The sequence below is a fragment of the Salvelinus sp. IW2-2015 genome, linkage group LG4p, assembly GCF_002910315.2.
Source record: "Salvelinus sp. IW2-2015 linkage group LG4p, ASM291031v2, whole genome shotgun sequence".
NCBI lineage: Eukaryota > Metazoa > Chordata > Actinopteri > Salmoniformes > Salmonidae > Salvelinus > Salvelinus sp. IW2-2015.
In genome coordinates this window covers 15848795-15862266 of record NC_036841.1, presented here as the reverse complement: position 1 = coordinate 15862266, position 13472 = coordinate 15848795, and the positions used below count along the sequence as shown (strand labels likewise).

Here is a 13472-nt window from a genome sequence, read left to right as displayed (position 1 = left end):
TCCATAGACAGGCTGAAAAAAGTGTATACTGAAAGAAAAGAAAAAAGGGGGGGGGGGGTGAAGGCAGTAGGCCTATTTAGTACAATCTGATAATAACATAACATTGTCAATAAAATAACGTGGTTATTCAATCTGGAATTGAACAATAACATGTATCTACCAGTAGCCTAATAAAAGGTATTGAACAGGCATCGCTATAACGAATCTTAAAATCGGAGATTGACGAGGTTAGAGGCGTGCGTGACGCGTGTAGCTGTGGCAGACACTCGTCGACAGAGAATGGGCGAGAGAGAGCGCGCAGGGGAGGAACTAAAATAAAAAAAGTTAAACTAAAAATGGCTTCCTTGTCTTTGGAGTCTGCAGAACAATCTGAGAATAGCACAGAGAATCCTACCCAAGAGGCCGCTCCGGTGAAAGAGGAGACGGATCCGGATGAAGTTTCGGAACAATTGCTAAAAACTTTTCAGAACTCGGCGCTCAGCTTTTCGACCGATCAAGTAGCATGTCTGTGCGAAGCCCTTCTACAGGCAGGCAATGTGGATCGCCTGTGGAGATTCCTATCAACCATCCCTCCTTCGGCCGAGCTGCTACGTGGCAACGAGACGCTGCTCAAGGCCCAGGCACTGGTCGCTTTCCACCGGGAAGAATTCAAGGAGCTGTACGCAATATTGGAAAGCCACGACTTTCACCCGAGCAACCATGGGTTCCTGCAGGACCTCTACTTGCAGGCGCGCTACAAGGAGGCAGAGAGGTCCCGAGGTCGTAGCCTGGGCGCTGTGGACAAGTATCGGCTTCGGAAGAAGTTTCCCCTGCCGAAAACAATCTGGGATGGAGAGGAAACGGTGTATTGTTTCAAGGAGAAGTCTCGGAATGCACTGAAAGAGTGTTACAAAAGCAACAGGTACCCCACTCCAGACGAGAAGAAAAACTTGGCCAAAGTGACTGGACTCTCCCTCACACAAGTCAGCAATTGGTTCAAGAATCGACGGCAGAGAGACCGAACCCCGTCTGGTACCAACAGCAAAAGGTAGGCTATGCATTCTTTTCTACATTTGTAAACAAATACCCCATTAAAACCTTTCATACACGATTGCATGTCAAACATCTATGTCTATATGGTTCGTCTTATAATGAACACAATTGTTTATGTGCGGAGTTGTATATTTTTAGCAAGGCAGCCAGACTATGGGAGTTCATATAGTCTATACTGCTGCACACGGCACACAAGATATTGATTCATTTGACACAAAAACAATGTTCACCGAAATTCTCCAGATCAGATAGGTAGGAGTGAACGCTAGAAAGTAGCCTAACATTGTAACATATATGAATCTGTCAACTGCAATATTATTTTAGTGCTCCAAACATATTTTATGTAATGCAGACTTTTCTGAACCATGGGCTCGACTGTGTGGTTTATCTCAACTGTATGGTTCATGTTCAACATATTTAAATCAAATCCCTGCAATAACTACATTTCACTTTAAGGTCTACACCTTGTGGTATTCGGCGCACGTGACAAATAATTGATTTGATGTTTATGAATGACAGAATGCATGAATTCTTTGACAGTGATAACGCCACACATGTCTCAGAGAGCACGACTGGGAGCAAGAGCATGTTGCTTTGTTGTGAAATGTGAGATCCGGGCGCCCATTGTGGCTCAAATTTCCCTGAAATCCTGCACCGCAAAGTCTCCCGGCGGACCTCTGCGCGCTCCCGAGGCCCTGCACCGCTGGGAGAGCAGGGGGAACAGAGACCGAAAGAGAGAGGAAATGTAGGTGTTAGGGAACAAAAGGAGAAAATAATATATTTAAAAACTTAAATGTCTTAAGCTCTCCTGGGCCCCGTTTGGAGTGCACATTTAAAAATCCAATATATATATATTTTTTTATATATATATATATTTTTTAATACAGTTGTGTGTGAAAAGACTACATACATTATGCTAGTTTTGGACAGGGAAGTTTGCAGTTTACAAAGCTACACAGGAAATTGGGTTTTTCATGTGTCAGTTGTTGATGTCCTTTATTCCCATGTGTGGGAAATAAAAAGAGACTGCCGATCATCCCCCATGCAGCCCAGTCTTTATCTTATATATAGACGCTGTGGTGGCTGGGGACAGTAAATCAGTTGTCCATTGTTCTCTGTGTTAACCACACTGCTTCAGTGCACTAGGATATTTCAGGACATACACATCACATACGGTGTAAACCATAGGATCAAAGGAGATTGTCACTGACCGTTATTATTGATTTACCATATGTTATGTGTATTGTAACATTCTGATCCCTTTCCCCTCTTTTTTCCGTTCCGTCGGGCAATCCTTGCCCTCTACTCCCCCTTCTTCCATACGCTGTCTCTATTCATTGTCTCACTCCCCCCACGGTTCACTCCCCCTATCTTTCTCCTCTGCTCCTCTCCTGTGTTTTCTCAGTGAGTCCGATGGCAACCACAGCACAGACGATGAGGCTGACGACATCTCAGACAAACCAGAGGACATTGTGGGCTCCACAGCCTCCATCATCTCCCTCTCTGGTACCCCCTGCAGCACTGGAGGCCAGATCTTCCTCAACGGGGCTGGTGGGTTCCTCACCGCCTCCCACCCCTTACTCATCAACGGGGGCTCCCTGATCTCCGGGGCAGGGGGTGGCGTCATCATCAACGGGCTGACCCTGAGCGATGGTCACACGGTTACCCTCAGCCCCATATCGGCTAACTCRCCTCTGCTCTWCAATGGAGCGCAGATCATATCCAARAGCAGTGMGGTTGTGCAGGATATGGGTCTGGAGGGCCAGGAGGTTACAGCCATGGAGGCCCAGCCCAGCTCTGCCATCTCCCTTCCCCTGACCGAGGACCGTAAGACGGACAATGTTAGCTTGATGAACCCCTCGACTATCCCCACCCTGGACTTCATCAATGTCCCAGAGGGGATGGTTCTCAAAGCAGAGGACATCCAGACAGTCTCTCCTTCCCCCTCCTCAACATTCTCCCCCACCCTCCCCTCACTGGTTCTGACTCAAAATGGCCACCTCTCCGACACCCTCCAGGTCTCTAAGTCATCCCCGGGCGTGGTCATCTCCAGCCCTGTAGTGAGCCTCCCCAACCAGCAGGGGGAGTATGTTGTGTTTGCCACAGCTGGTTCTCAGCTCACCCCCTCCAGCTCCATCTGCCAGGTGGTGTCATCCTACAGCTACTCCACCCCACAGGTATTCTCCCTGCCTCAGGTGGTGCCCTCCATCCAGGGTGTCCCCGTATCCCAACTGGTCCAACACAACCCTGGAGGCCAGTGTCCCCAGTTAGTCCCTGTCCCCCCCCTCACCTCCTCCCTCCCCCAGGGCACCCTCTCCCAGTTCCAGGGCCACCAGACTCTGAACATTGCCCAACCCCTCCCCCAGCATCATACTGGTTCGTCTACATTGGGAACGGGATCCACCATCCTCTCCCTGTCCCAGCTCACCAATGGACAGCTCCCCCAAGGACTCACACTCCAGCTGGGTGACCAGACCTCAGCTACAATCCCCAGTCTGACACAGATCCAGTCCCCACTAGGCCATCCCCAGATCATCTCCTCCCCTACCCAAGTGGTTCCCGTCTCCCAGTCGAAAGAGACAACCCCAGCCCAGTTGGTTCCCCTTTCCCTGCCCCAGCTGGTGCCTGTCTCCTCCGCGGGACAACTTTCCTTCCCTCAGGTCGGCCCGGCCACCCATTCCCTATCTGGAGGGGCTTTCCAGATCCTAGCCTCGGCCACTGGAGGTGGGACACCTCAGGGGCCATTTAGGATAAACCAGCTGGGACCCCTCCAGACTGTAGGCCCCCCGACCAGCATGGCTCCTAGTGTCCAGCTCCTCAACTCTGGGGTCATTCAGCTCCCCTCCGCCTCGCCAGGTAACTTAAGACTCGGACACACGGAGAAGACTGCCGATAGGGACTTAGCACCGCTGCCCAGTGTTGGCAGTCAACTTTTTTGTTGTTCACATCATATAGACCAACCGCTGATCAGATCACTGAAACACTCCAAACCACAAGATGGCAGTAGTTTTTTTTTAAAGCTTTGTTTGGCTTTTGCTAACTGGCAAATGGTGATGCTAACTTTTGAGCTAAAATTAGCTAGCAAGGGAACTGGCACTGGCCGTATGGGATAATGGAGAGTGAATGACATTTAATTATTCATCTTGCTAGATGGCTAGCTCAAACTCTAGGCAGCATTCTGCCTTCTCCCTACAGTTTCAGTCATTAGCTTCGCCCACGACTACCTCGTGAACAATGCTGTGTTTTTAACGTTTAGAAACGTCAATACTCATCGCTTGCAATACGGCTTTTCGAAACATATGGCCCTTATCTTTCATCAGCGAGAAAGAATCCTTCAAATAAAAAAATCTACTTATTGTAGCAATTTTGTACAAATCCATACAGCTGTGTGTGCGCCTCCATCCGACGGAACTACATTTCCGCCTCACTTCCCGAGTTACACTTACACACCGGTGTTTGGAGCATGCTAAATGGCTAATTAGCACAGGTGGTCGCCTCTTGTGTTCTGTAAACAAGCGTTGTAACATGGAGATATGGAAACACTAACTTTAACCCTATCCAGTTGTGTATCAAGTTAACCTTTTTTGTTTTTAGACAGTTATTTATCGCCGATATGAAATATAAGGTTCCTTATGCTTCCAAAACCATACCACGAGTGACGAGTGTTAATGTTTATATTGAGCATCTGGGCTCTTTACCAAAGTCCCCTGTACAGTAGACGCCTTCATCCAATGACTCTTATGTGTAATGGAACTGAGAGTCATGATCACGTGATAGCTAGATAGCTAGCTTGGTAAAGCAGCTAATGTGTGCATTGTGCTGCACTTACCACCCCATGGGTTTCACATGAAGTGTTGTGTGACTGCCTGGCTCAGTTGGCAAGCTAACGTGGGGTGGATATCTTGTGCCTTTTTTTTCTTTTCGTTTTTGTTGTCTTCTGTTGACACACTCCTTTTCAGAGAAGCATCCCAATATGGCGTCTGGAGTATGGGTGTGTCGAAAGGAAAGTAGTGGGCGTGTGGAAAGGAGTGGATGTGTGAAGTGCTCTGCCATCGGTTAGGCGGTTTTGATTGAGTGGTGTTTTTGTTGTTGTTGTTGTCCCTCCCGTTTCTTACCACGCAACTACCGTACATTTGAGCTATAATACCGCGAGAGATTCGACTTCTGTTTTGAAGCCAGAGGACGAGTCTGATTTCACTGTTAGTTTTACATAAATAATTGTACATTTTCAGTTATAATTGACGATTTGTTTATTTTTAATTTAAAAGTGATGATGGGTGTACTGTTGCTTCATGTGTTTATATGCGCGTGCTTACTGACTGTCCCCCTGATACTAGGTAGCTTCTTCCCACGCCGTTGCCGGACAGTAGTGCTGGTCAAGCAGGAGCGAAAGGCACTGTGTCCCGGTTGTGTTTCCGTTCATGCCCTCCCCATTGCATAGACTTTATGTTCATGTATCAATATTTCTTGTGTAGGTTGCTATCCTACTTGAAATAAAATCATAGGGGGGGGTGGCCACGTTAGCTACCACTGGTGACACAACCGTGGTATCACGGGCAGGTCGGCAGGCAAGCCCATACAACACTGGTGCCCTGATCGCCTGCTTATTGACTCGTCGTGCAGCCCAATCAGCCACGCAAAATGGTCTTGAGTGGCAACAAATCTGCCCAATTACCTGATTCGCTTTCCATACACCCACTCCTTTCGACGCATCCACTCGCCCATACTCCGGGCGCCATATTGGACTGCAGCTACCCATAGTTGACTTTTCGGATCCCCCACAGGGGGTCCGTGCTCTCTGATTGGCTCAGATTAAAGTTGTGCTGAAACGGCAGGTTCGTCAGTATCAGATCGGTACGCAACGGGTTGTCTTTTGTTCTAGCAAGATAAGGAAAGCCTCATACTGTGCTAAGTACCTATCGGCAGTCAATCTTCTCTGTGTGTCTGACCTATTACTAAGTCATTTGCTTTTTAGGGCAAATTTAGCTATGTTAATGTTGGTGATGAACTGCTAACAAATTATTTTCCCCTACTACTTCTTCTCCACTTCCACCTCTCCTCTGTCCTGTAGGGAATCTCCTCTATGGTGGAAGCCCCATCCTGAGTTACCAAAACGGCAAGCTGATCCTAACTATCCCGGCTGGCATCCAGTTCGGCAGCCTGCCCATGAAACCCGTCCCTGAGGCTTCTACCCACCTCACCAACAGAGTAGGCCCCGGACTCACTCTCAACCCTGTCATCCACCCTACACCTACCCTCATCCCAGTCTCCACCTCTGTCTCAGCCTCCAACACCCTCCAGACGTCCCCCCTCTGCTTCATCAACTCCTCTCCGCTCTACTGCACCCATGAGACGGGTGTCCCCACCAACCAGTCCCTCTCCACCACCTCCCCACACACCCTGGACCTCTCTGCCACCCACACCCCTCCCAATGCCCTCACCCCAGAGAGCATGCTCTCTCTCAGCCCCATGTGCAGCGGAGTGACCCCCACCACTCAGCTCTCCCAGACCACCTGGAGCCCTGTCCCCCTCTCCACCTCTGCCAGCCTGACTATGTTTGACGTCCGTGGGAAGGGGGATCTACCCGAGGACCCAGCTCTGCTGGGCCTACCTGGAGGCGAGGCACTGCTACTGGGGAGCCCCTCTCCAGAACAGGATGTGGACAGGGTGTCGCCATTGGGGGACCCAGAGGAGATGGATGGAGACCCCAAGATCCTCACCCAGCTACAATCAGTCCCTGTGGATGACGAGTTGAGGCTGTAATCCAGTCCCTGCCCCCCCCAACCCACATCAGCAAGACTACATGTTTACGGAACAACCTCAGTGCTCCCTTGGATAGGTTTGCATTGAGCTGTGGACCTGTATGAGAAAGGTGCTTTGACTTCAAAAATCCTAGGCGATGATCCTTTTGGATAAACCGTCACGGGATAGGCTGATTGTATGCAACATGGAATGACCTGGAGGACGGCCTTGCATATAGGCTAGCCTGTTACCTGACTTATGTTACGCAACTGTCCACTGCTTGGTTTCCACAATTTTAGAACTCTTATACTGTTGTCATCTGCCTCCCTCCCAAGTCAAGAGCCCTTCCTGTGTCACAAAATCCAGTCAGAGACAAAATGGAGGAGCTGAGTAAAAGTCCTAACTCTCCAAGCGAGGCACGGTTCCTTTTACTCGGCATCAAGTTAATTTCTAAGGACATTCTGCGGCTTTTATGCACAGGCGTCCCCGTTTCAGCCAACACTATTTCTACTACAAGGGAACGAATGCCTTGGGTTTTAGTTGGCGTTGGGTTGAGCAGTACGCCACGGCCAGGTTGTCTTGTTTTAAGTCTCTAAACTCAGCCAAATTCAGACGCAGCCTAGCGTTAAGTGCTGTTGGACTGGACGGTTCCGAATGGCTGCTCACTTTGGTGCTGCTGAGTATTGCACAGATTAGCCTCAGTGAACGCAAACAGAAAGTGGGCCGACCGTGACACCAGGAACCCCGGGAACACTCCAGCATCGAGATGGACTGTGTACTCCGCTCTGTCAGCAGTGTCACCGCGTCAAGAGCACAGGCTCCTCATTTAACTACAGGTTGGCGTACATGCTAAACTCTGTCACGTCTGTTGGAGGAAAACTGCTTTTTTTTACTCTATGCAATCAATGCATGGTCCTCTGTGAATATGGTCATGTGACATGTATTACATATGTAGGCCAGTCTAATTAGGATAGACCGATCTTTAGTGAAGACAGGTTTCGTACACTGTCTAACGCGTGTACACTACACTCTGCTTGATCACATGGTGCGATATTTGCGCCACAATCGTACACTACAAATGGTCTATGAATGGAAAAATATTGTTTTTTTTATTTTTATATCCTTGTATGGGTTTGAGCTAGACCTAATAAGTGCCTTATTATCTAGTTGGTGGGCCAGTGTGGGTTTTCCTGCCTTTGTATCTTCATGAGTGAAGAATGTGTTCTACTCTTCACAAAATGAAGCACCATTGAGACGAGCAACTTCCCACATTGATGTCGAATAGGAGTTTTGTACTAACCCGTATCCCTCTTGAACTCCAGAGAAACGTAATGTGATGCTCTTGGTTGTACGGCCGTTGCTCTTTCAGCATCACTAACACCTTCCATGACATCATCACCATTGAGAACTCCCTACTCATTGTACGTTTTACCCATTTCGTCCATGTCATGTTTACGCCTTCGGTGATGGCCAGATTCTATTCTGAAAACCTGCTGCCTTTTCTCTGTTCTTGACGAATTGCACTCACTGATCTGAAGCGACGGGATAGGTCGAATTAGCTGGTTAGGTTGAGTTTCAAACAGCCTCTGTCTATCCTGATATCAGCAACAGTGAGTCATGAAGTGCTGAGAGCAGGTGACGGGTCTCCTAGAATGGAATGGTATCCAACGAGACTTGGTGCAGTTCTCTCCATAAACGTACAGTACTCACCATCTCTCCACAAACGTACAGTACTCACCATCTCTCCACAAACGTACAGTACTCACCATCTCCATAACCAAAGCACAGATGGCAGTTAGTTCTCTGGCCAACAGTAAAACAACGCTATTCTTCCGTGTCACTCCCAACTGTGTTTTTATATTGGTGTGTTTTGTTTATTTTCTGTGTGTATTTAAAGCATGTATCAATCATTTTCTAGTAGTAACCTTTGAATACTTCGAATGGAGGGGAAAAAACGAGCAGTCCTTGAGGAACATGGACATAGGAAAAAGCATCAGTGGACCTTCTCAGACGATGGCTGGTTGTACAGTCTCAGAATGTGTAGCTAATGATAATCACCACTTCTCAAATGATATTATACACTTTCACAATCTGAATAGGATGTTAATACCTGTCAAAGGAATGTTACAAGTTTTTTTTAATCGGTGTTTGGAAATGTTTCGTTGGTTCGAGGCATTTTTTTTCCATACGATACAGTGCATGAGTTGGAGGCTAAAGGGAAAGTGTGTTAATGTGTGTTTTTGTTTGTGTATCCATGAGCCCACCCCTTGTCTACATGTAGTGTTTTGTTTATCTTTTAGTGTGTGGTGCTCCAAAGGCTGTTAAAATCAGGGTCAGGAATTTGTGCGCGCACACACACACAACCTCCTGAGTTATCCAAAGATGTATTTAAAAAAATGTACTTTAAGTGAGTAAAGGGATTATTAGATTTTAAAAAACAAAAACATTTGAGGTTGGTTTTGTACTTAAGGTATTTTATTTTTTATATGCAGTTTTGTGATATTCTAATAAACTATATAAAGAATACATTTTTGGTTTTGGGGCGATTTTGTGAATGCTTCTATTTAAATCTCCCACGTGAGATTTATGGGTCATGGGGGAACAAACTATTGAGTGCCTACACTACCAAACCACGTTAGAAGCGCTTTTGCAATTTGGTTAGTAAATTAGATTTAAATACACTTGTTTGCACAACACAATCCTGCTTTCTCTCTGGATGAATGCTTTCTCTGTTGTGTACCCAATCAGGTGTGTCTGTTTTTGTAACCCCCATGCTCTCAGGTTACCTGTGAGTTCAACATTGCCAGGGCGGAGACAGGGTATGAATAAGGAGATATACACATTCATACAGACTTATTCACCCGACAGCAGCTAACGTTCTCTACAGACTCTCAAGCTATCTCTAAAACATTTCCCTTCACAGAGAGTTGTGAAAGGTCACAGAGGTAGGCCAACTAACCTTTGACCTCTCGTCGTGCGTGGGCTCCATCTCCATGGCAATGGTCTTCTCGGCAGAACAAGTGGCGTGTGTGTGCGAGGTCCTTCTGCAGAGCGGACGCATGGAGAGCTTGACTGGCTTCCTCCGCACTCTTCCCCCCCCTTCCTCCTCTTGCCTGGGGGGTCTGGAGAGCGTCCTGAAGGCACGGGCTGCCGTGGCCTTCCATCTGGGGTGCTTCTCAGACCTCTACGCCCTCCTGGAGGGCTTCCCCTTCTCCAATCGCAGCCACCCCCTGCTGCAGCAGCTCTGGCTGAGGGCACACTATCTGGAGGCTGAGTGCCAGAGAGGGCGCCCCCTTGGGGCTGTGGGGAAGTACCGCGTACGCCGTAAGTTTCCCCTGCCAAGAACCATCTGGGATGGAGAGGAGACCAGCTACTGCTTCAAGGTACAGTGAATTAAATGCATAAGGTGTTGCATCTGAGTTTAGAATAGACAAAAAAGATGAGGGGAGGAAGGCCCTTGTGGAGTCAAGATGGGGTATGTCAAGACAAAAGGGACTTTCTACCTGGATATTAATTAAGCCTAAAGTGTCTTACTCAGTCTGCTTCAAATGCACTGAACACCTGTCTTCACAGGACCGGTCAAAGCAATATGATGGATGTAACTTCCCTCATATCAGTGCAGATGAAGGGAAGGAGATGAGGAGCAGAGGCCTCTTACTGCTACTATGAACTTTAAATCATTAACCTACTTGTTTCATAAATCTGAGGTTAATGTTCCTCTTTACAGGAGAAATCCCGGAGTGTGCTGCGGGAGTGGTATTACCATAAACCTTACCCTTCACCACGTGAGAAACGAGCGCTTGCGGCCGCCACCGGTCTCACCGCCACCCAGGTGAGCAACTGGTTCAAGAACAGACGGCAACGGGACCGAGCAACTCACGGTACTACCGGGTGAGTCTTCACTTTCTCTGCTCTCCCTCTAATACGTTTCACGAGAAAATGTTCATCCCTCCTTTAATTTCTAATGTTTGTCTAGCAGTCAATCCTCTTTCGCTTTAAGGACTGTACTACATCTCATGGACTACCACTGCCCTCTTCTGGCACGACCAGAGAACTGACATGTGCTCTCTCTCCTCTCAGGGAACAGGAAGGTTGTGGACCACTTATTGGCTCCAACAGAACCCCAGGAGCAGCATACCCCTCCTCTGACAATGACCTTTCATCTCCAGGCACCCCCAGTCCCCCCTTCTCCTGCCCCCAACCCCCACCTCTGAGCCATATGGGTGGGGGACAACTCTGAATCTCTCCACTACCTGAGCCATCATGTATAGTATGTTCACTTCAGAGGCAATACTATTCAGTTGTCTAGCCAGAAATGTGAGAGAACAATCTTTTTAGTAATTTAGCTCTGTAGTTTCGTGACACCCTGTATCAAAAATTGCTAAGTGTTTAAATCTGAAAAAAATTAAATGCAGTTGAATTGAAAACCGTTGTCACCAGACCTAATCATTGACACAAGCAAATGTAAATAAACAATGTTTAAAAAGCAGCCCTCTGGCAAGATGTGCTGAACGATACCGATGAAAATACAACTCCATAGCTAAAACCAAGACGTGCCGGAAACCTCTTGGGGAGAGGTAATGCATACAGAAGATATCCAGTGATGGTACAACCATTATTAGGTTTCAAGTTTTCGGTCACTTCCATGCCATATGAATAGAACCTTCAATGTCAGCTGTGAGCATGAAATCAAAAGTCTCAAATCTGACATTCACAGAAATCAATTGTTGGCAAAATCACAACTGATGATCATATAGCATAAAAAAGGATTAAGTCTGACTGTCTTCAGGAAAGACAACACTGAGAATAGAGAAAGGAATCTTCCAGTTCTTTTACATGAACGTGTACCATCAAGGGTTTTCTGTGATGCAAGTTGCCAACATCTAGCAATGTAACTTGAAGGTAGTTCTGCTCTCAGATCAATGTGTCTATGAGTCTGTTGGTTTCAGTGGATGGAACATCCATCTGCCCTAGTCTTTTGCAATGTCAGTGCAAAACTGTCCTCAATCCCATCTGCGTATTTCCTACACTGTGGTTAAAAGGTTTCCAGGTAATCTGTTGGTTCTGGTTCACGGGACCAGTCCAAGTGTGGTTAGAAGCCCAGGTACTCAGCCAGAACCTTGGTGAGGTTCTCCACTGTGGGCTGGTGCATGTTCTCCTCCGTGTCATCCAGTGTGTACCAGAACAGGGGGAAGGGGGTGGCAATGACGTGAAGCACATGAACACCTGAGTTGGTGTGAAAGAAAAAAAGAAAGCAGGATTGAAAGTATTTCATAAGACAAAATTCCATCAGCCGAGGCGTGTTGTGTGTGATAGTGTGTCTGTCTATGAGCACACCCTCTCACCTTCATGTAGGAAGGGGATGTAATTGATTGTCACCACAGCCTGCAGCAGGCTGGTGTGTGTGGAGCCTAGTGGGGGGGGGGGGGGCCATGTCCTCTGCCAGGTGCCTTGATCCGTAGAGAGTCCGGCTGTCCACTCCTCTCCGTCAAAAAACACTAGCTGGAGGGTTATAGCAGATGCCTGCAAAGAGAGGGGGAGGTGGTAGTATTTAATAGCAGAAGATAAGAGAGAGTGGTGAGAATGTTCTGCTTTGTGCCAACTGGTAGCCAAGCCAAGGCAACATCATCTCAATTCTCATTTCCCAGCAACAACGTCACTCCTGCAGTTGATTTTCCTTTTTGTGTGAGGCTGCAATGACTTGGCGGTGTGACTACCAAGATCAGTCTCCGGGGGGGACACTGCGGCTAAAAACAGGGCTGCTCTCTGCAAGGCTACAGTCAGCACCTTATACTCTACACTGCAGAGGGAGAGAGGGGATAGAGTAGGGAGAGAAACCCAGCTACTCAGCATCTCTGTTCTTTCCATTGCAGTCTTTATATCTGAGTAAACTGCCTGAATTCAGACACTGATGTAAGGTTATGACCACAATGTTAGGCTCATTGTGTTACTGAATTTTGTTTGCTGCCAACTTGGGATGGGTGTGCTTTGAACACTTGACCGTTTCTCATCAAAATCTCCTATACTGACTAAACTGAAGTCCCTGGAAATAAATTGATGGACAAAACTGGACACGGTACCTGTTGATTGAGAGCTTTGAGCTGGGTGTCCAAAGCAGAAGCCAGCTCTAGGATCATGGCACAGGGCACCGCTGAGCCGCTGGCCCCCAGGAACACCCTCTCTGGGACGCGGGGGGTCCGGGGCAGGACAGCAGCAGCCTGCGAGGGGCCCCGGGGTCAAGGGTCGCGATGATTTTGGAGAAGGTGACCTGACCCCGAGGCGTTGGCGACAGGAAAGAGTCGAGTTCTACTGTCCAGCTTTATTGGAGTTGAACATTTATCGATATCATGACTATCGATGGTTAGCCTACTCTTCCTTAACAAAATATTTTGTATTCAAATATCTTCATACTGATATCAGCTGTTATTTAAATAAATTAATGCAATAACTGCCATGGTTTGTAATTTTTATAGCCTCTCAATCAACTGAAAACTGATAACGCAACACAACTTGCTTTTTTGGCACCATGTTTTCGTTGAGGCAAGGGTTTATTTTAAAGGCGCTGTCCCTGCCTGTCCCATACCCAGAAAAAGCTAATTTCTCTCAAATGTTCAAATTTGTTTATGCCCCTGTTAGTAAGCATTTCTCCTTTGCAAACATAATCCATCAGCCTGACAGGTGTGGCATATCAAGAAGCT

The 13472-nt window shown here is 47.5% G+C and overlaps 2 protein-coding genes across 2 annotated transcripts; both read left to right on the top strand.

Moving 5' to 3' along the window:
* Positions 1-283: 283 nt before the first annotated feature.
* Positions 284-9302, top strand: LOC111960590 (homeobox protein SIX5-like). Its single transcript, XM_023982660.2, has 3 exons — positions 284-1027; positions 2438-3888; positions 6104-9302. Exons 1-3 carry the CDS (start codon positions 336-338, stop codon positions 6793-6795), a joined length of 2835 nt encoding a protein of 944 aa, XP_023838428.1. The 5' UTR covers positions 284-335; the 3' UTR covers positions 6796-9302.
* Positions 9303-9573: 271 nt separating this feature from the next.
* On the top strand, positions 9574-11201 carry six9 (SIX homeobox 9). The gene is made up of 3 exons (XM_023978687.2): positions 9574-10157; positions 10502-10665; positions 10855-11201. Exons 1-3 carry the CDS (start codon positions 9768-9770, stop codon positions 11012-11014), a joined length of 714 nt encoding a protein of 237 aa, XP_023834455.1. The 5' UTR covers positions 9574-9767; the 3' UTR covers positions 11015-11201.
* Positions 11202-13472: the final 2271 nt, after the last annotated feature.